This window comes from Rhipicephalus sanguineus, chromosome 6, assembly GCF_013339695.2.
Source record: "Rhipicephalus sanguineus isolate Rsan-2018 chromosome 6, BIME_Rsan_1.4, whole genome shotgun sequence".
Taxonomy (NCBI): Eukaryota; Metazoa; Arthropoda; class Arachnida; order Ixodida; family Ixodidae; genus Rhipicephalus; species Rhipicephalus sanguineus.
The window spans coordinates 83,724,110-83,747,843 of NC_051181.1; the positions used below are offsets into that span (position 1 = coordinate 83,724,110).

Consider the following 23,734-nt stretch of genomic DNA (forward strand, 5'->3'; position numbering starts at 1 on the left):
GTGTATTTTTTTCAATGAGGCTTTCTTGCTCATTCGAAACGTGTTTGAAATGTTTCAGGTTAGTCGCTTGTGAACAATTTGGCAGTATCTCCCTGCTGGAAAATTGTAAGATAGTCCGTAAGCGTTTTTTTTAGTTGGGTTACTTAACATATGGCGTAGGTGATAATAGCCCTTAGATAGCCAACATTAGTCGACATTGAGCATTATTAAATAAAACTGGACGTTAATGCACTTCAGTTAACCGCCACCAGCTGACATTAAGCAGTGCCGATCGCCAGTAGTAGTAAAATGGTAAATCTAGTAGACGAGGTGCTGCTAGTATGCGATTGAACACGGTACGCCAGAACATCCGTCTCGGTTCACCGCTTTTTTTTTTTTAATCTATGAGAGAATTGAGGAGGAGGGGGGAGAGTTATGGTGTACACTAAGATGTGTTACATGGGGCTGCCAATCACAGTTCCGAAAGGCAACGAAAGCGCTGTTGCCTTTTCTCGAGGATACCGGACTGATTCACCGTCTGTGATATCAAACGCGGAAATGTCATGTCGGCTGCAACAGTGACTTTCCTCTCCTCCTCCATAACTTTCCTTCGCCCTTCCCCAGTGCAGGGTAGCCTACCGGGCTCAGCCCTGGTTAACCTACCTGCCTTTCTTCTAATCTTATTCTCTTTCTCTTTTATTTCTTTTTATTTATTTACACATACTGCAATCCCTAAAGGGACTTTAGCAGGGTGGAGGTACATTACATCACTGTACAAATGTAGCCAACAAAACAAAGCAACACGAAATACACTGCATACAAAACCAACATAAGTTTTGAATAGAACTCGGCAAAAAAGGAAAAAAATAATGAAGAAGGTCACATTTGAACTTGTAAACTTATCAACACAGGTTAGCAGCAAATGAAAACTGTGAAACACATCACACTCTTTTGACTTAGGGCTAATGCTTCTCCGAAAATTGTCTGGGGCCGATACGACATAATTTGGCAATAATTCACCACAATAACGCTGCCTATCACTACTGACATGGTGGTCCTTAAGTTTTAAATTTGGTTCACGGACTTCCTTCTGCTTGCAAGGCAAATTTTTATGTTTTTTTTTCTTTAACAGTCTTTTGAACCTCCGTGTTTCACGAGAAATCCAGGTTTCTTACGTTTCTCGTTTTCTTTTTTTGTAATTCATGGTACGAAAGAGGTGATGCAGTAGTTCATAATAGCGTGCACACACACACACACACACACACACACACACACACACACACACACACACACACACACACACACACACACACACACACACACACACACGCACACGCACACGCACACGCACACGCACACACACACACACACACACACACACACACACACACGCACACACACACACACACACAAACGCGCGCGGGCGCGTGCACTGATGTACAATGCCCACGACTTCTTTACTATATTGTCAGCTGAAAGTCAGTGCTGTGCCGTCGTTCTTCGTGTATTTTTTTGTTTCGCTGCTTGATGCTTTACAATAAAACTAACTCTTAGCTGACCTTTAACGTGAAGCCTGCGTGACGCAAGGAAAGTAGCAAAAAATAAGGATTACTGCTGAAACAATAAAGAAACCCGTTTGTGATTGCTTCGTATAATATGTGCAAGCTATATAAGCAAGTTATATTGCTTTACTGCCACTGATCATGACGTTGCAAAGTAAGTTCGGCACTCTGACAAGTTACGTTGCAATGGCATTTGGCATTGGACGCACCGTCGAGGTACGCGTGGCTTCACTGCCGTGCACCTCAAGCTTGTTTAAATTGTAGCGAAGCTTGGAAACTCTGTAATGGATCGTCCCCTCCAACACCTTCTAGTGGGTCGGTCTCTCCGGCTCCCTTCTGTATACAAGAACGCCGCTCGTACTGGGAGTCCATGCTCCGCCTTGACTGTCGCCATTGAACATCGTCGCCGAGTGTCCTTTACAAAATAATCTTGCGAGGTTCCCCATCACGATGTGCCTCAGACCGTAATTGTGGCTCATCAGTCTCCAGTAATTACGAGAAAAGGATCTTGCGTTTCGCTAAGGCTCCCACTACAAATATGCGCCGAAAATGGAAAATAATGTCTGAGCTCACTTCGTAGACCACGACGAATTTGGCTCTGCTATTATTTTTATTTTTGTTTTTGCAGACGTCGACAGAGAAACGATGACGAAATTCCTCGACTGCGTCATGGTTGTTCTACCGGAAAAAGTACGTACTATGCATTGATTCCCAGGCAGGAGGTGGAGATTGGGGAGGTATTCTTAACGTTCAGTGCTACTTATTATCCATATAGCTTGACGATGACCGCGCTGATTGCTAAATAAGGCGAAGTTAGCTGTAATTTTTTTTGACGGCGAAGCTGTTATTAGTCAAGGCTTTCCCGTCCGTTGGCGTAGCGGTGATCACGTGGCCACGCAGTGTGGCGAGAGTGAGGCTCGGTAGTAAGGGGTGGGCTGCGCCGTGTTGCGAGAGGCGCGGGCGAGGGTGGAGGATGTCGAGGCTCGGAGGAGGGGTGAACCTGTCAGAAGCACGCCGATATGGTGTGCGGGGAGGCTCAATGGAGTATAAAAGAGCGTGCTAGTGTCAGTGTTTAGGAGTTTGCGCTTTCAGAATGGCGAACATTTCTCCTTCTCCCGACGAAGAAGCCGCCCGACCCGACGTGAGCGTCAGTGACAGCAGACGCGAGAAAGGGCACGTCGTCGCGGAGCCAACCGCGATGTTCGCGCAAGAGGCCGAAGCTAAGCGCCGGCGAAGGGAAGACTTGAAGAACGTAGAAGTATAGAAGTACGACATAGCCTGATGAAGGAGGGCCATCAGCTTGACTGTGTCGACAGTGTTCGCGAGGTGAAGCTGGCTGGATTTCTTTTTCTATTCCTGTCTGCACACACTGCATTCTATTTAGCGTTATTTTAGGAGCTGGCTCGCCAGGTTCTTAAGCTTGGACGAAGTCCCGCGCCGTACGCGTAACCTTAGTTCCAGAGGCGACCGCTACAGGCGCAGCTCGCGCGAAAGAGAAGTCTTTTTCCTCGTGTTCTTCGAGCGCCTTGATGATGATATTAACGCAGGCAAAACCACGTATATCATAGCCAACTGTAGCATGCGCACGCTCGCGCGAAAGAAAAGTCTTCTTCCTCTTGTTCTTCGAGCGCCTTGATGATGGCATTAATGCGGGCCAAACAACATACAACATTGCCAACAGTAGCATGCGCACGCTCGCGCGAAAGAGAAGTCTTCTTCCTCGTGTTCTTCGAGTGTCTTGATGATGATAATAACGCAGGCAAAACCACATATAGCATAGCCAACTGCAGCATGCGACGCTCGCTCCACGCCGGCGCGTGCTCTAGTTTTATAGGAGACCACTGGAGGGCCACAACTGCGCGCTTCCGCTCTCTTTCGGCAGTCGTCAGTCAGTGCGCTTCGATATTAATAACATGAACGAAATAGACAGGCGGTGAGCGGAGGACTCGCAAGGCAGCAGCAGGTGGGCTCGCCGCCATGACCTTGCGGTGAGAGCTCGCGAGGCCGCAGAGAGACGTCAGCGTCGTGCGAACCTCGAGATCAGGGGCGTAGCCAAGGGGGGGGGGGGGGGGGGTTGGGGGGTTCAAAGCCCCCCCCCCCCCAATTTTTCAGTTTTGCTTGTGTATATATACACTCACACATACAAACGCACGCACGAACATGCATAAAGTATGGTTGAACCCCCCCCCTCCCGAAAAAAATTTCTGGCTACGCCCCTGCTCGAGATACAAGCCCACGAAGCCGAAGCAGCGCGGAAGCGGCGGCAAGAGAACCTCTAAGAGGTACGAACGCGAGATGCAGCGGCCAAGCGCCGAAAGCGGTCGCTACCTGAAGTTGGTGGCGGTGGAGAGAGTGCCGCATGCTACAGTTGGCTATGCTATATGTGGTTTTGCCGGCGTTAATATAATCATCAAGGCGCTCGAAGAACAAGAGGAAGAAGACTTCTCTTTAGCGCGAGCATGCACATGCTACAGTTGGCTATGCTATATGTGGTTTGCCTGCGTTAATATTATCATCAAGGCGCCCGAAGAACAAGTTGAAGACTTCTCTTCCGCGCGAGCGTGCGCTGAGCCAAGCTAGCGGGAGCAATAACTAGCGGCTACTGCGGCGATGGACAAGCGCCGAGCATACGGAGCAAGTTCCTGAGAGCGCGCGCGGCCATACCCCTGCACATGAAACAATGACGTGACGGGCAGGACTCAGTACAGGTCTGAGGCAAAGTTGGCACCCCCTTTAGATCAATGGGGGGGGGGGGGAGGGATGAAGGGGCACAACCCACCTTTTCCCCCGTGCGCAAGCCTATGCTCAACCACTCGTATACATGTTCCCCCTCCGTCACGTTTCTGTCCAATAGAGAGCACACGCGACCGCAGAACCTTGTACTATCAAGAATAGAATGGTTTCTAAGTACATCTTGGTTGGAAGCGCACAACGATTACAAGAGGACACGACCGAAGAGACGCAAGAGACACGTGTCCGTGTCCTCTTGTAAAAGTTGAGCGCTTCCTACCAAGATGGATCCATACCAACTTTCTCGATATAATTGTTTATTAAGTTACATTTCTAACTATACACATATGCGATATATATCTATGTGTAGCCTTCATGGATTACGAGAAAACACTTGATTCGGTCGAAATCTCATCAGTCATGCCGCCACTTATGAATGAGGATGTAGACGAGCGATACGTAAAAATATTGAAAGAATCTACAGCGCCTCCACAGCCACCGTAGTCCTTCATAAAGAAAGCAATAAAACTGCGACATAGAAGGGTGTAAGCCACGGAGACGCGATCTTTCCAAAAATATTCACCGTGTGTTTACAGGAGCTTTTAGGAGCTTGCTCCTTTTGCTAGGGGGTAGTCTCTCGTCCCTCCTGCCGTGTACGCTAGTTCTCATTGCTCCCGCTAGAGGAGCAGCTGTGCCCTCCGTTGAGTCCAGGGCGCGTGCTGCGCTCTCGGCGGAGCACCCACCCTTGAATCGTGCACACGAAAAAAAAAAAAGTTCTCTAGTTTGATAGGAGACCGCTAGAGGGTCGCGCCTTAGATAGCGCTCACTCTTGGTGCGCTTCCTTTCTCTTTCGCCGGGCATCACTCAGTGCACTTCGCTACCGCTACTCATCATGAACACCGGCATCGCGAGCCCTCGCTGCTGCCGCCGCCTCGGTGCTGGTAGTGGCTTGTGCTTGCTGTCGGCGCTGGCGTCTCTCTTCGGCCTCACAATGCCGAAGCTAAACGGGCTCGTCGACAAGCGGACCCGGAGGCGGCACGGGCCAGCGACGCGGCAGCGAAGCGGGCGCAAACACAAGCGGACCCCGAGCTGAGAGCCCGCGAAGCAGAAGCCATTATACAAAAAGAAAAACGTTCCCCCGAGCTTATGGGATCCGTAAATAAGCTCTTGAACAAAATGTATATACTGCATTAATATGTAAATTTGTGTATATAGTGCATCGATAGGTAAATTATAAACATTGTGTATGTAATGTGTATAAAGAAGCACACCACAACAACTCTCGTGTCACTTCTTTATATGATGACTGAGCAGATGTACAGAGGATTCACGGTTTACCGGATTTCACCTACGGAGCAAGCTCCTTCTTCATCATTCACTTCGTGGATATGCTGTGATTTTTTAGATCCCTGGAGTGTCAGTAGTTAGGGTACAGTGTAGTTAGGGATAAGAGTAAATGCAGAGTATATACCTTAGTAACCTGCGGTTCGCTGATGACATTGCCTTGCGGAGTAACTCAGGGGACTAATTGCAAAGCAGGATTACTGAATCGGACAGGGAAATCAAAACGGTAGGCCTGCAAATTATTATGCAGAAAACTAAAGTAATGTTCAGCCGTGTCGAAAGAGAACTGCTCTTTGCGATGGGTAGCGAAGCACTGGAAGTTGTAAAGGAATATGTCTACTTAAGGCAGGTAGTGACCTCAGATCCGAACCATGAGAGTGAACTAATTTGATGAATAAGAATTGTGTGGAGTGCATTTTGCAAGTAATCTCAGATCTTGAACAGAAGTCTACTAGTATTCCTCAAGAGAAAAGTATACAGCAGCTGCATCTTACCGGTACTTACCTACCTGGCAGAAACACGGAGGCTTACGAAAAGGGTTGAAGTTTAACTGAGGAAGATGCAGCAAGCCACGGAAACACAGGTGATAGATTTAACCTCAAGGACGAAGAAGACAGCCGAATGGGTCAGGGAATAAACGGGTGGTGAGGACATCTTAGTTGAAACCAGGCCCGTAGCTAGGAATGTTTTTTTTTTGGTGGGGGGGGGGGGGGCACTTGCTGAAGGCCTTGACTCTTTGAAAAGAAGACCTATTTGCAGTATTTATCGGTAAAACACTCCTTCCATCAAAATTTCGGGGGCCTCGTCGAAACCAAGAAGAAGAAATCGGCATAGGTATAGGGTACGTAGCGCGTAGGTAAGATAACCGCTGGTCATTAAGAGTAACAGAATGGATTCCAACGGAAGTCAAGCTGGCGAGGAGAGGCAGGAAGTTAGGTGGGCAAACGAGATTAAATAATGCGCAGGGTATTGTGGCCACAGCATGCACAGGACTGGGTTAATTGGGGAAAGATGGTATAGAGGACTTTGCACTGCATTAGCGTAGTCAGGCCGATTATGATGATGCGATAGAAATAGCCTGGCTCGCAAAGTATTTTGCCACCGATCCTGCAGTGATGGAACCTTGTCTCCCAAATATTCTGCATATGAACCATACGATCGCTTTTGTTTTTCTATATACGATGGGTCATGTCTCTTGGTGAGAAACATTTTGCTGCATATTCGTGGTGATTATGCTGTCTGGATTCAGTTTTTTTTTTTCAGTTTCGTTTATCTGCCCAGCGTATGTTCGACATGTTTAATGGCATGAGCAAAACCGATGCTGTATTACTCATGTGCAAGTCAGCTATGGACGCTGCGTCCGCCTTGGTGAGCCAAAACATTTTGTGTTATCCCAGCACCCATTTAATCGAGTGCACTCTTGAGCTCATGCGCAAATATAGGTTGCAAGTGCGGTGACATTCCGCCGTGACGTTATCCGCGACGCTCTTAGAGCGATACCTCTGTTCATTCTAGTACAAACCCAGAAAACACCTCGTTCCGTTATACTGACCTTCAAGCTCAGCGAAGGTCGCGCCAGCGTCTCTGAGCTGCGTTAGCGCCGTAGAAAATGTTCACACATAACCCGCGAGATGGCGCGAGGGTCTTGCCGATGAGTCCGCGCTGATGTTTCTTCGGCGTATCAGCGCAATTGATCACGTGTTTCGTTCCACGCGCATTGCGTTTCATCGCAGCGCCGGCCAAAGAGCTTCGGCGAAACGCTATTCGCACTGAAAAAAAAATAATAAATTGGGGCAGCTACGCTCTAGTATAGCGCGAAGACTAAGGAAGTGGCGGAGCTGGTGGCTTTGCCCTCCTCTTTTCCCTCCTCCTCACCTTCACTTCCCTTTCCCACACCTTACTATACTATACTATACTATACTACACTATACTATACTATACTATACTATACTATACTATACTATACTATACTATACTATACTATACTATACTATACTATACTGTACAAGACAGCTCCATTAACGTGAAACGTGGGGAGGTGCGAAGCACCGGACACGTCAGTAGCAATGAGAGGACAGCGTTGGCGCTTAACAGCCTTTAACTTTCACAGTGATGAATTCCTTCTCTCTTTCGTCCTCTGAGCTTTGCTTGGCGCACAAGCGGAGCTCATCCGCAGTCGAAGTGGCACTCTTGTAATGTGAGCGCCCGTAGCATCGAGCGGCCGCTGCTGCGGGTTTGTCAAGTGGCTGATCGCGCAACAAAGCTTGCTGAACCATGACACCTGGCTGCGAATTTGTTGGTGTGGAGCTGCTGATTTGTGATTATGTCAGGTACAAGCATTTTGAGCGACTTAAATCCGAGTTTTAGCACACAACGAACGACGCGGCCGCTAAGCTGACTTGGTCACATTTGACGCGTTATAACTTGTTAGCAACCAAAATAATGCAACGTCTTTTTATGCAGAATGATAGATGACGTCCTTGACTTCAATCAGAGGGATTTCAAAAAAAATTAAATATGGCCTTTTTGAGAAACCTATTTTCAAACTTCGGCGTTTTTGGTAAATCACTTACGTTTCAGCCCAATTATCGAGTAAAAGAGAGCACGATAAAACCACGAAAATTGTTTTAAAGAAGAGCGAAAGTATCAAAGCTAATATGTACCGATTTTTATTATCCTCGCTTAAACTTGTTTGCAGCAATAAATTCCTCAAGCACAGGTATTTTGTGCGATTTGCCAAGTTTGTGATTATTTTCTTCAAAATCGCTTCGACAAGCAAGAAAAATAATAGGCTCAAAAGATTTTATTTCACTTGTTCTTTGAGGGCAATAAATATTGTGACCAAGAAGTCTACTGTTTTTTCTCTAGGTGGGGTCAAATTTCAGAAATCGCAAAATTGGCGGAAAAGTGTTTTTTTGCGGCCGAAATTTGTACATTTTTTTTTCAGGCGAACAAATTTTTTTTCCGCAAAACTAACTTCGAAACCGTTGTTCTGGGTCTAATGCCTAGACCTACAGCAAGTTTCATCGAAATCGGAAATGATGACCGGGACCTCGTGTTCGATCTTATCTGGACACAGCCAGGTATCGTTAGACCTACGCACAATGTAACGTCATACTGCTGTTCAGTCGTTCACTGCATTTTGCGCCTGCACAGAGTCACTCGACAGGAGTCCGGTAAAAACATGACCTAGCCTGAACGAACGATCGGAGGCGACTGGCGCTTGGCGCGACGTGATCACATCCCCCACCACAGCGCATGTGTGTTGCGAGCGCGCTGCGACGTACAGTCACGTCAGGAAGAAATTGTTCCCGATACTTTTTATACAGGCCCTGTTGTAACCGTTGCTTCTAATAAGACAAGGGTGCTTTAGTTTGACATGTGTCGGCAGGAACTAGGCTGAATATTAAAGCACTTGAAAGAAAAAAACAGTCCACAGTTCAGAAATGTGGTTATTTCATTGTAAACTGCTGGAAGGAATGGAATGTTAATTCATTCATTACTTTTTGCATTGCAGTTTGATGACTTCGTGACAATGTACGCGGTAAGTACTCTTCCTTTTATATTTTGTTTACGTGGCACAACCCGTTCCAAAAGCAGCTCTGATGCGCTTGAAGTGCAGGTCAGATGACACCATTGTTGCAAAAGTGCAGTGAAAGCAGCAGGAAGAGCTGTCTATTCTTAATTATTTTACAATAACACATAGGATAGCTCTGCATGACTTCTTTAGGCGGTCACTCAGAAAATGTTGCCGATCTGCACTCTAGTTACCTGTGAACACGTGATTATTGGACTGCATGCAGTACATGACCTTCCAGTTTCGCGTCAAAAAGGGCCAAAGAAGCCAGCTCCGATAGAAACTATGACAGCGAGTGTGGAACTCTCTTTTTTTTTTAATTGCGAAGCACTTCTTAGCGAACTTCTGCGACTTTGAGCGTATCTATCTATCTATCTATCTATCTATCTATCTATCTATCTATCTATCTATCTATCTATCTATCTATCTATCTATCTATCTATCTATCTATCTATCTATCTATCTATCTATCTATCTATCTATCTATCTATCTATCTATCTATCTATCTATCTATCTATCTATCTATCTATCTATCTATCTATCTATCTATCCGCCTACGACTTTGTGCTCTCGTTAATCGGATGTATACCAAAATTGGTGTGTCATAACATGGCCTTATTACGAACATAAATGACAGGTCATATCATGAAAATCATGACACGCATGTCATGAACAGCATTACTTACATTACATGGCCTTTGGGCTCTTGTGGCCGTTCCGTTAATTTCATATATACCAAAATTGGTACGGCGTGACAAGAGTTCATGACGAACATAATACAGGTCCTAACATTCAAATCATGACGCGCTTATCATGTGCAGCATGATTTACATGACATGGTCTCGGGGCGCTCGCGGCCGTTTAAATGAAGGGATACATACGAAAACTGGTGTGACGAGACATTTCTGTATGACGAACATAACTGATACGTGGTAACATGAAGATCATGATATGCATGTCATGTACGATATGATTTACATGCCATGCTCATGGCGCACACGCGGTCGTTTCACTAGATTGATATACACCAAAATTAGTATTGTGCGATGTGACTGTATGAAGAATATGAATAACAGGTGGTAGCATGAAAAACATGACATCCATGACATGTATGTCATGATTTACATGCCACGCTCATGGTGCATTCGCGGCCGTTTCGCTTGCATGATATACACCATAATTGGTATAGCGTGACACGACCGCTTTTCATGTTAGGTGGTAACATGAAAATCATGACATGGAAGTCATGTACTACCTGATTTGCCATGCTCATGGTGCGCTAGCGGCCGTTTCAGTAGATTGATATACACCAAAATTGGTAGTATTGCGCGATGTGACTGTATGAAGAACATGAATAACAGTTGGTAAGATGAAAACTATGACATGCACGTCATGTATGCCATGATTTACATGTCACGCTCATGGTGCATTCGCGGCCGCTTCGCTAGCTTGATGTACACCAAAATTGGTATTGCGCGAAGCGACTGTATGACGAACGTAAATGAGACGTGGTAACATGAAAATCATGACATGCATGACATGCACGACATGATTTACATGCCATGGTCATGACGCACTCGTGGCCGTTTCGCTTGCTTGATATACACCAAAATTGGTACTGCGCGACGCGACTGCATGACGAACGTAAATGAGAGGTGGTAACATGCGAGTTATGTTATGCATAACATGTATGGTATGATTTACATGCCAATGTCATGGTGCGCTTCCGGCCGTTTTGTTAACTGGACATATACCAAAATTGGTATTGCATGACACGAGTGCGTGATGAACATAAACGTCAGGTCATGCATTGCATATAGCAAAATATGCGTTTCATTGGCATGGTGTGTACTAGATTGTGCATGCATGCGTGCACGGAAAACATGCGATATGTGGTGGACTAGATGCCATGACATGAATGATTTCATTTGGCTCAAGGACAAACAAGGCGATATATGCAGTTCTTTGCTGGCTGCTTCGCATTACATCGATTCCCACAGCGCGTGGCATCTGCCGGATTTTTTACAGCTGGTGTCACGTAGCGCATCTTTTTACGATCTGGCAGCTGACCAATAAGCCCTCGCATGCTTACTAGCACCAAATGTTGACACAACGTTGCCGCCACATTGAGAAAATCACTTCAGCACTGTGGCAACATTGCGCGCTACTAGGGATACCCCCTGGAGGCATCAAGTCTGCCGGAACGAGACCCTCGCTGTAAATGAACGAGAGAAGGCGAATTTAGGGGCTCGTTTTTCTATGTTAGACAGGACCTTAAAGAAAACCGCTGGCTAACACTTTTAGGTTTACATGTACCCGATAAAGTGGACGGGGAGGACAATCGCCGCTGTAGCTCAATTGGTATTGAACAACGGACGCGTTATTCGAAGGTTGTAGGGTTCGTGCCTACCGGCGGCAAGTTGTCTTTTCGCCCGTTTTACTTTCTTCACGTTTATATCCTAATTACTACAATACAGTTAAAAGACTGCAAATAACCCGCCCTACACCTTCCTTGGCTTCACCGACTGTTGGTTTTCATTAAGCTTGTGCCTAACAAAGAAAAAACGAGCCCTTAAGTTCCCTTTCTCTCATTCATGTATAATAGGCAGACGTTTCTTTTTTTTACGTGGACGTGTAGTTAACTACTTTCTAGTTTTGTCTCTGCGCATGCGCTCTTTGTGTTACAGTTTTGTGCGCACTCAGGCGCCCTTTCCGGTGAATGAGCAATGTTAGTTTGCCAACCTATGCCTACGAGTATACGCATCATCACTTGTGAATGTGTCTTCCTATTCGCGCAGCATATAGTTCCAAGTATATTCAACATATGATGCCTAGAACTTTCTCTAAGCTACAGGAACGTGATGGGGGCCCTTCGCAAGTTTTGCGTAAAACACGGAGGCTGAGTTATCGGTGAAATAGCGTATTCGTGCAAGCCCAGCAGTTGAATTCAAGAAACGCCCATCGCAGCTTGAGAGTACTACACTACATAATTGAGAGTTCTTATAGTATGTGCTCTAGTATAGGAGAGTAGTAAGCCCCGTTATGAAAATAATCGCTAAGGTGCATAAAACGAACTCTGCTATGCGAGTAATTCCTTGTATACCTGGCGACAACTTTCTGTGGAAGCACAGCGAAGGTTACGGAGCCGAAGCGCACACTGTTTTGCTACGCTGCTGCATGTAGTCCCTGAACGCCAACTGATGTCGACTACGTAGCAGACAAGAAAACATAATGCTTATTTCTTTTCTTTTTATGTTCAACATTTTGTGCATTGTAAGTAAGAAAGCCTATCTCGCTAAAAACTTTCCTTTCTTTTTCCGCTGTATTTAGCTCTCTGGTTTCTGGTGTCCGTGCCGATACTCGCATCGTTAATCGTGACGTAACTGACAAGCATTTCATGTTATTGATGGCGCGGCGTATCAGTCATTTTCCACTATGTAAATCTGGTATGCTTCCCCTCATAGTACGAAAGGTTGACTTTACTGTGGCGGACTGTGGAGGTTAGGCTGCTACTTTAAAGGGACCTTGAAACGGTTTTTGAAATTTCGTCAGCGTTTAGTCTACAGCATCATCGAATCATTCGTACCACGAATTGAGCGACGCACTGATTATCAAGGCAGCTACGGGTACATGTATACACTTCTCACCACTGCCTTGCCCCCTCAACTCCGCCCTACATGGACCACGAGTCCGCAGTATTGAATAAATAAATAATTATAATAAATAAAAACACGATGTTTAAGCTCCGTCGAGTGCGTATGGCAGCGCGCGCCTTGGGCAACAGAAACAAAGCACATGGAGTGGTTGAGAACTGCTTCACCGGGTGCAGACACACTACCAGTCATTATTATTATTATTTCGAAAGCCTTCACTTAGGCATAGTAACTGGTGGTGTCAAAAATACACATGCAAATTTGCTTCGTGTACAAAGCCTAATAGTGAACGGTGGTAAGGCCCACGGATCCAGCGGTCGAGGTCGGGTGGTCGGCCAGCCCTGAGGCCCGTTGCACGGAGGTGGCGAAGACGTTCTTATTTTATTTTATTCTCCTGTACGGCGACAATCTGCAAAGGCATCGGTCACCGATAAGCGTAAAGCCTCGCAGCGTGGTTGTGTCTTCAGGGGTGAAGTTACAGCCGCAGACGCGTGGATCCTGGCATTGATCGGATAGCGAGAGCGCGACGCTCACTGCAGCGACAAACTGGAACGACTCCGCTCGCCGGATCCCTTACAAGCTTTACAAGATCCTTACAAGCAGCTTTGCAAGTCACCACTCGCTAGATTTGTGGCACACAACACAGCTAGGGCAATTCATCCGAAAAAAAAAAAAGAAATAATAAAGCAACCTTGAGATAAACACTGTAGTGCAACTCACGTCTACACGGAACACGTTGTAACACAGGCAGACGGCGCTCGCTGCGCAGTGGAGGTGCAGTGACGTAGACTGGACATATCCAATTATATCGATCACCAGTGCTACCTAACATGGAACAATGCTACGTAGAAAGGATGCGGGAAGTTGAAAACGCGCTCGGCTGAGCCGCTGTGATCTGTAGCGATTCACATGTTGAAAGCCTTGTAATAAATTACACACTTGACGCAGAGAGCTTAAATTGGTTTGAAAATGGTTCTTACGACTTGCTTTACTGGCTCAATGCGTTTATGCAAAATAGTCAAAACCCTTTCAGGCTCTTTTTAAGCTGCCCTGGCTGTCTATATGCAGGGACTCTGCTAAGAAAATGGTAGCCCCCGGTCAGTGCTGTGCAGTATCGAAGATACATGTATCTTAGATACTATCATAGATACTCTATGGGTATCTTGTATCTGTATCGCGATACGTGTCGAAATACGAGTATCTGTATCTGTATTTCCGATACATTCGATAATGTATCGTGTATCTTAAGATACAAGATACTTCTATCAAGGAAAGAAGCGTTAATTTCAAGGGCTCGTTTTCTTTGTTAAACACAATATTAATGAGAACTAACAGACAATAATGCCAAGGAAAGTATAGGGGATGTTTTCTAGTAATAAATGTAAGGTAATTGTGAAGAAAGGAAAGTGGACGAAAAGATAGCTTGCCGCGGGCAGGGACCGAACCTGCGACCTTCGAATAACGCGTCCGATGCTCTACCAACTGAGCTACCGCGGCGGCTATCCCCCCGTCCACTTTATAGGGTATATGTGTGCATTTAAACGTGGGAGTGTCAGTCAGCGCCGCCAGTAGCCATAACGGCGAGTGTGGAGCACTTTTTCTGCCTGTTGGCGTCACGTAGCACGTGAACTTATTACGAGCTGGCAGCTGACCAATAATCCCTCGCATACTACCTGAAAGCATCAAGTCTGCCAGAACGAGACCCTCGCTATGAATGAAGGAAAGAAGCGTTAATTTCAAGGGCTCGTTTTCTTTGTTAAACACTATATTAATGAGAACTAACAGACAATAATGTCAAGGAAAGTATAGGGGATGTTTTCTAGTAATAAATGTAAGGTAATTGTGAAGAAAAGAAAGTGGACGAAAAGATAGCTTGCCGCGGGCAGGGACCGAACCTGCGACCTTCGAATAACGCGTCCGATGCTCTACCAACTGAGCTACCGCGGCGGCTATCCTCCCGTCCACTTTATAGGGTATATGTGTGCATTTAAACGTGGGAGTGTCAGTCAGCGCCGCCAGTAGCCATAACGGCGAGTGTGGAACACTTTTTCTGCCTGTTGGCGTCACGTAGCACGTGAACTTATTACGAGCTGGCAGCTGACCAATAATCCCTCGCATACTACCTGAAAGCATCAAGTCTGCCAGAACGAGACCCTCGCTATGAATGAAGGAAAGAAGCGTTAATTTCAAGGGCTCGTTTTCTTTGTTAAACACAATATTAATGAGAACTAACAGACAATAATGCCAAGGAAAGTATAGGGGATGTTTTCTAGTAATAAATGTAAGGTAATTGTGAAGAAAGGAAAGTGGACGAAAAGATTGCTTGCCGCGGGCAGGGACCGAACCTGCGACCTTCGAATAACGCGTCCGATGCTCTACCAACTGAGCTACCGCGGCGGCTATCCTCCCGTCCACTTTATAGGGTATATGTGTGCATTTAAACGTGGGAGTGTCAGTCAGCGCCGCCAGTAGCCATAACGGCGAGTGTGGAACACTTTTTCTGCCTGTTGGCGTCACGTAGCACGTGAACTTATTACGAGCTGGCAGCTGACCAATAATCCCTCGCATACTACCTGAAAGCATCAAGTCTGCCAGAACGAGACCCTCGCTATGAATGAAGGAAAGAAGCGTTAATTTCAAGGGCTCGTTTTCTTTGTTAAACACAATATTAATGAGAACTAACAGACAATAATGCCAAGGAAAGTATAGGGGATGTTTTCTAGTAATAAATGTAAGGTAATTGTGAAGAAAGGAAAGTGGACGAAAAGATAGCTTGCCGCGGGCAGGGACCGAACCTGCGACCTTCGAATAACGCGTCCGATGCTCTACCAACTGAGCTACCGCGGCGGCTATCCCCCCGTCCACTTTATAGGGTATATGTGTGCATTTAAACGTGGGAGTGTCAGTCAGCGCCGCTGACTGACACTCCCAAGATACTTCTATCGCAACACAACCATGTGAAACAATAATCGTTGGCCAAGATCAGCTTCTCAAGCTGGTACTGGTGCCCCTAAGCCATCTGAATAAGTCTAAGGGCAGTAACGTGTTTTTATTTTTACGCCAGAGTCATCCAGTGAGGGTAGAAGGTCAGGAACACAAGCACGCGGACGTCTATTCCCTACCCACATACCTTTTGCTTTCTCGATTTCTTTTCCTTTTTGTTGCGCCAATGCCGCAACACTTGCTCTTAGCCACTGTCGTGTGCCGCGTACTCCACAGCGTGCGGCGTCTATCGAGCAAATTTTGACGATGTTACAGTGTCGTTATTGAAGATTCGCTTGCGTCTTGCTCCGTAACAAAATGTGATGCGTGCAAGAAAGAATGGGGTTACTTTGCGTCGCGTGGATTTTCCATATTAGCGAATTGAAGGATCTCGTGGATGTAAGTTTGAGTTGCATGGAGTGAGTTAACTTATATGCAAATAAGATTCTAACAACTTTAGCACCACTGGTACTGATGCTAGTCCTAATAGAGCAAGCGTTTACCTAACAGAAAATATCATGGCGTACGCGTATTTTTCACTTCCATCTACATTTATTCAAATAATTTATGAAATCATAATTTGATCATTAGCACAAGTGCTGCCTGAGCTGTCATTTTGCATCACATACATTACCTAGGTCTCTGCGCTGTTTTCCCGGTCTGGTCACAGCAGTATGTCTTTTGTAACGCGCTCCCAAAATAGGATTTCTGCTTTACTCTTCTAACTGCTTTATTTCTATTACTGTTTATATATTTACACGTTGCCAAGACGATTTTGAAAACAAATATATTATTATGCGGGCGTGCCTTGAGTACACTATACAATATATTCTGCCTACCGCTTAAGAAAATAGTGAAATTGCGTTTGCGTTATAATAATGGAAATCATTAGAAGCCATCGTAAAGATGTTAGGAAGGGGATTCGAGAAACGCTGTTATACCGAATGCTCCGTTTTACTTATGAGCGTCCCAACGAGCCCTTTCAGGCAATTTTCCATAGGCACTGAATTTTCTATTGTCTCAACAGGTAAACCTACGATACTTGATGCTCATAGCTATTAAGGGCGCCGTGTGTATTGTGTTTCTGTACTCATTCAATGTGAACGTTTGATACAAAGCCACCTCTCTGTTTTACTTATATTTGTTCTCCTGTTTTAGGCCTTGTTAAATATTTTTCGCATTACTAATCGCCACGTAATGGGAGCTATAAACGGCAATAGTGCAATAGCGGCGGTGTCCTGCGACGTTTTGTGCAACTGTACAATACGTCTGAGACATTTCTGCGTTGCACATGTTCTCTCGTTGAAGAAAAATTGCTAAAAGATTGCACGTTAGTGAGTATATGAACTAAGAATCCCTTACGCCAGCAGCTAAGTAGGACATGGAAATTCATTGCAGTTTTACGTCATCTACATATACACAAGGGGTCTCAAACTCAGCTATAGCTGGCGGGCCGTAGTCGCGAAATTTAGCTCCAAAGGCCGGGAGAGTGAAGATGGTGGGGTCGGAGAGAGCTTGAACAAAATGACGTTGCCATTTGAAAGGAAGCCTTTCCCATATCTCATATATAGGTCATTTCTTAAGGGGATTTGGAGTCAGGATTCGAGAAACATCGATAGCGATGTACACAACGAGTGAAACCTACGCGGATTGACACATAGAGCTTTTGTTCCACGGTTATGTTTCAGCACATGGTGAGCACATGTTCCTCACGAAAAAAATGCTTGAGACCAGTGATGTCTGCATAGCTCACGAACATACTTATTTAGAAAATAAAAACAAATGGGATGGAGGCGGTCATGTGTGCCGGCCGGGCCGCCAGCGAACTGTCTCAAGCCCCGTCCGTACACACCATGCTTCCCCCCCTCCCCCCAAAAAATGTCGCTACCAGCGTCGTTGCTGCTGTACACCTGTCCGGATATACGGCATTGTGGAAACTGTCTTTTACGGAGAAGGTAAAAGTCCACACCGGTATTTGCGCCGTAGTGCGAAGGCTTCTTATTGACGTTATTGTGATTATATGGCAACCCGCTAGCTGGTCCACAAGTTAACAGCGACTCCCATCAATTGAAAAAATGACAAGCAAGACTCGCTGTCAGCGAAGTGTATAAAGAGTTTTTGTCTTGTGAAGAAGCTTAAAGAAGCGCCAATAAGCTCTTTTGAAAGGAAACTAATGTACAGTGTCGTCCACTCTTAGGGTGAACACGGATCAGCATGGCCGCGCTCTGCGCATCGAAACGAAACGGCGCAGACGCTTGGGAACGTGCTCCTCTTGCTGTACTACAGGGAAGCGATCACGGGCGTGCCAGCACCGGCGTTGGCTGGATGCACTGGCGCTCCGCAGAGCGCGGCCACGCTGAGCCGTGTTCACCCTAAGAGTGGACGGCACTGTACTTTGAGCAAGAAGGGCAAAACTTTTGAGATATTTTATTCAAGTAAAAAAAAAAAATAGGTCACAGTTAAGAAATTTCCAAGCAGACATTTTCGTGTATAGGCGTTTGCTGCTACTTTATATGGATCTATAATAATAAATTTGAGAATGTATCGAAGTATCTTAAGATACAATTGGCAAGTATCGTATCGGATACAATTAGTGCGGCAGTATCTTGTATCTGTATCTCCAATACTTGTTGCCTGAGTATCTTGTATCGTATCGCGATACAATTTCAAAGTATCTTTGCCCAGCCCTGCCCCCGGTGTTCTTTCTTTTTTCTAGTCGTGCATTCGGGTGGTTGTTTCAGAGCGCTCTGAAAGAACGAGTTTCAAAGTAACATTTCTAGAGGAATCACTTTTTTCTGACCTGCGGAGATATGCGTAACATGAGTGTGAAACACTTAAGTCATTTGAAATATTATTTCCAGGACACTGAGGAAGAAAGGGAACATCTCAAGGGAGTATTAGTCCACTGCTACGGATCCAGCTTATAACATATAACCAGCAACATCGAGCAATAAACAATTCTGATCCTATTTTATCAAGCCATCCGCAGCCCGGTCCTGGTCGACCAGCTCTGGGCTGTCCAGCAGGCCCGCGAAGCGGCTGACAAGCTTGGCCTGATGGTCCCGCCGTGGGAGCCACCCACTACTCGCTGGGGCGCGTACCGCATGACCTCATTAAAGTTATTTCAATCAATCAATCAATCAATCAATCAATCAATCAATCAATCAATCAATCAATCAATCAATCAATCAATCAATCAATCAATCAATCAATCAATCAATCAATCAATCAATCAATCAATCCCTCGTTCTTGCAAAACGATGCTTATACACACCGTCTCAGCATTTATTGCACTGTTATGTAACACCATTCCTGCGCTGGACTTGTACAACTGGCATGAAAACGACGACCAGGAATGATGTAGTTATGAGAATGAAGTCGTTCAGGCAATCTTTAACAGCGAAGCTGTTAAGCACGACATTAAAACGTACCCGCTCCGCAAAAAACTATCATCATCATGGACGGGTATGTGCAACAGAATTTGGGCAAGTTCCACTGCTCACAGCTCCAGCGTGGCCTGTAATAACCCTGGTGGGTGAGAGAGAGAAACAAAGAAAGAGATAAAGAAACAGAGAGACAGAAAGAAACATATAAAGCAAGAGGAAGCGAGAAATTATTGCAGAAAAAAAAATCTTAACAAGGTGGGATTCGAACCCGCGTACGCTCGATCCGAAGGCGAGCGTCCTAAACACTCGGCTATCCAGGCACGCCAGCAAAACATAACATAGCTTTGGAGGAGGAGGAGGAGAAGAAAAACGGAAAGACAGGGAGGTTAGCCAGTTCTCAGACCGGCTGGCTACCCTGTGCTGGGGAAAGGGGGAGGGGGAGTGAAAGATGATAGAAAAGCTTTGTATAGTATGGTGTAGCAAGGGGGTGCGAAAGAGAAGTGAGCGTGATGACGAGAGATTTGATGGTTGGGAGGAGGGAAATGAGGATGGGAAAGAGTAAGCGTAGCACAGAAAGAATGAGAGAAATAGAGAGAAATGCAGAAAGAGAGAATATCAACAAAACAAAGCGGAAGGAAGAGAGAGAAAATAAGGTAGAAAGAAAGAGGAAACAAGCATCGCGTCGTCTAGCGACCAGATACCGCACCACCTGACCAAGCCGCGCATGCGCAGCAGCTAAGCCACGCCCACCGATGGAGATATCGCGCGCAACCTCAGCTCTACAGTGCATAGCCTGACTGCGCCCGATCGTATCCAGTGAGTCGTGGGGCGTCCTAAGAAAGTGCGTACTCCCGAGGAGGAAGCCGTGCATCTCGAAGCTAGACGTGTCGGTCGACGGGGAGTAAGAGCGGCGACGGGCCCGTGCTTCACCGAGCTTTGCGCGATTTAGTGCAAACTTCCCGCATTTTTTGTCGCTTATTACGCTTGCTTTTATTTTAATATTGAAGCACGCGTATTTATCTTGCGAACGTGCAGTATTGAGAAATAGATTCCTACAGATCCTGCGCATTGTGGTAATCAATGTCAAGGGAAGCAGTTGGCGAGCTGCGGATGTCGCACTTTGAACCAAGTCTTACGAGGTGTATCGACGTATTTGTGTAATTTGAGCAGTTATGTTCATATCGTGGGTATAGGCCAAGGAGGTTAAGAAAAGTGTTACTGGAGGGGAAATTGTTTCTGAAGAGTGAAGCCGTGCCCCCTAAAAGATGGCGCCCATGGTCGCCATCTCAGCAAGGGCACGATAAAACGCCAGCGTTCGGTGCGTAAAAATGAGGAAATTCCTCTTACGTACTGCACTTGAAACTTCGACAAACAGAAGCGCTATATTCTCCTGGCTAATTTTTACAGGAAGCTGAAAGCTTCTAACTTTTAGTCTACTTAATCGGAAGAAATCGCAATGTCGCGCTCGCGCCCTACGACCACAGATGGGAAAAAAAGAGAAATGGTAATACCATATAGAACACTGTAATGTGTTCATTTTATTCTCTTAATTGCTGAGTCACTTCAGCAACACAGGTACAGTTTGCATTGCAACGACGACGTCAGCTACCGTGGCATTGCAAAGCCATTTTTGTTACCTGTTGAAGCTGCTGTGGCCTGAAATTCAGTAGCACGTCCCGCTGGGCCCACACTTATATGGAAGACAGCACTCCGCAGATGGACCACACTGTGAAAAACGGAAAGTAAGGGCTGCTGATTTCTATGAAGTCGGAGAGAAAATTAGTCTGAGTGAGAAGAAAAGGTCATAGTCTCGCCACAAGGGAGAAGCAATCAATGCGATGGCAACAATGCAATGTTGCACGAAGTAAGGCAAGCGGCTCACTCCGCTACCTTAAGGGAGTACTGACACAATTTTGAGACATCGCAAGAGGAACATTTTAAGTTGCCTTGGTATGCAGTGTTAACGTTCTCCACAAGCTGGAGCCAGACAACAGGTATAAAGAAATTTACTTTGATTTTAAAGTTTTCGTCACTTAGCATCTGCAAGCCAGCCCCACTACAGTGGACATTATCCCGACGAGTCAACACAGTTGCAGTTAACTTGCGAATTCTGGCTCCTGCATGCAGCCTAAATCGCAGGAATCCCTGTCGGTGTCGCTAGACGACAATTCACTTATCGTTGCTTACGCGCCTCACGAGCAGATCACAGATCTGCCGCTAGTACGCCGCGAGCCATATCTCCCCGTAACCCGTCTCTCCGTAACGTCACACTGCGACGACACGTCACTGAGAAGCCACCTCCTCGATATCGAAAGCGAAAGTTTTTATTTAAGGTAGCAGTATTAAACATATATTCGATGTATTCTCAGGCACCACAATATTCTCTTTAGGGCTCTCAAAACCAGTGTTTTTATCTAGCGAAACAATACGAAAATATTTAAAATTCGTGCCACTACTTCTTTAAGCATCGGACTTGGCGCAACTCAACAAAACCGCCGGTGCAAGGAAACGCGCCCGCTGCAGCGAGCGAAGCGACCTTCGAGCTTCAACGCAAGCAACATGTACAAAGATATGAGTCGTATGCTGGTCCCTGTCAGGATCGAGTGCAGGCGACCGCGCCTGGCCGATCAAAGTGCGCTATTCCTGCCGCCAAAACCCAGTGCACCTCAACCGCATCTACCCCAGACGATTCCCAGACGCTGGCTGTAGCCTATGTAAACACGTATACGCAGACATAAAACACATCCTATAAATAAGCACACACACTACAAAGCTTTTTGATCCCAAAAATCCAGGTCTTGAGGTGCATTGGGGCCATGCTCTGGATAGCTCAGGATTACAAGACCAAATTTGTGCCATCCAGCAGGCCCGGGAATATGTGGAAAGCAGAGGCGTAGGCAGAATATTTTTTTCGGGAGGGAGGGGGGCACCTTCTTCATCAGAAGTGGGGGCTGGGCAGGCAGACGTGGCCGAGTGTCATTTTGTGCTCTGTATGCAGGCCCGTAGCCAGGAATATTTTTCGGGGGGGGGGGGGGGGGGGGAGGGCGCACTTGCTGAAAACCCCGACTATCTGTGAAGAACACATATTTTCATAAGTTATTTTTGGTAAAAACACCTACTTCGCCAAAAATTTCTGCGGGGGGGGGGGGGGGGGCAGGGCCCCCTACCCTGGCTATGGGGGCCTGTTTGTATGCCTTGGCAAAAAAAAAAAAGATCCGGGGGGGGGGGGGGGGCAAGGGCCCGGTGTGCCACCCCCTGGCTACTCCACTGGTGGAAAGGCTAAACCTCACGTCGAGCACCCGGGTGTCTAAGGACAGGCCGCCAATCTGCAGCTTCTCAATAATGCTTTCTCCAGTCCAGTGCATGATAGTTGGTTTGGTCATTGCGGCTGAGAAACAGCGATGGCGTATAAAAATTAATAGCAAATAATTTTTGCGGAAGTGATTTGAATTTCTGCAGAACCTTAAATATTTGTGTTCAGCGTGCATCTTTTTCTACTGAGTAATTAATCTGGCATAGTACGGCCATTGCCACAGCCTGCCCATTAGGTAACGAAAAAGGTATTATTACCGAATGTGATACCTCGGTAAATTTTGTTATTAACCTGCGAAGATTACTTTCCATGGTACTCTCCAATGGATGATTTTTGGCGTAGTACTTATATTTTAAAAATTGTTGCTGGTTAATTGCCGACAAATTGGAAGGAATACGCTGAAAGGGCCGGCCACATAAAAATGCGGACGTACACGAACGAACGACAGAACAAATAAACAAGCTAGAATTAAGTATTTCGTGTTCAACTGTGTTACGTAAATGCTTGTGTTGACTGTGCAGCAAAAACAATATTATACACGCAACACAAAATTGTCACTGTTGTAGTCCTCATGCTTATAACGTGCCATGTAATATGTAGGACGAGAGAACCTAGCGGTTGGCGCCCGGTACATCGCTGTTTATTCTTAAAATCGTACAATATTTACCGATATTATAGTATTACACTTACGCTCTGTTGATAATCGCGGCAATTCATCCTCGGCTGCGGCGATAAGCGTGCTTTCATGTTAATACGAGGACCTGACGTGTTTTCACAACGCTGAAAAAGGTGCAGAGACCAAAAACGTAAATTGTAGAGGACAGTCAAATATATTGCAGCCACTAAATCAAGGAATAAAAATAACTAGGACATAGAGCTCTTACTTAAGTTACTCAACCATGGACTAGTCGGGTACGATTTTACAAAGCAGTGGCATTTCCATTTCAAAGATGTATGCACCCAAGGCCCGTAGCCAGGGGGGGGGGGGGGCAAAATTTCGGTGAAGTATGTGTTTTGACCAAAAATAAATAATAAAAATAGGTTTTTTTCTTAAAAAGTAAAGGTTTTCAGCACGTGCCCCCCCCCCCCCCCCCCCCCTCCCCGAAAAAAGTTCCTGGCTACGGGCCTGATACACGCCAGCCTGCACCAATGAGCTCGAGCTCTAGACTGACGTCATAAGGTGGACGCTCTGTAACCCCGCCATCGG

At 46.0% G+C, this 23,734-nt stretch overlaps 1 protein-coding gene across 2 annotated transcripts in view; it reads left to right on the forward strand.

Moving 5' to 3' along the window:
- LOC119395954 (uncharacterized) overlaps positions 1-18,951 on the forward strand; it is a 47,079-nt gene extending 28,128 nt beyond the window's left edge. For both annotated transcript variants that reach the window (XM_037662984.2, XM_037662983.2), the window contains exons 2-5: positions 2,170-2,231; positions 6,879-6,983; positions 9,133-9,159; positions 18,690-18,951. In XM_037662984.2, coding sequence (XP_037518912.1) covers positions 2,187-2,231; positions 6,879-6,983; positions 9,133-9,159; positions 18,690-18,755 — 243 coding nt within the window. In that variant the 5' untranslated portion in view covers positions 2,170-2,186 and the 3' untranslated portion in view covers positions 18,756-18,951. The remainder of the gene's footprint in view (positions 1-2,169; positions 2,232-6,878; positions 6,984-9,132; positions 9,160-18,689) is intronic.
- Positions 18,952-23,734: the final 4,783 nt, after the last annotated feature.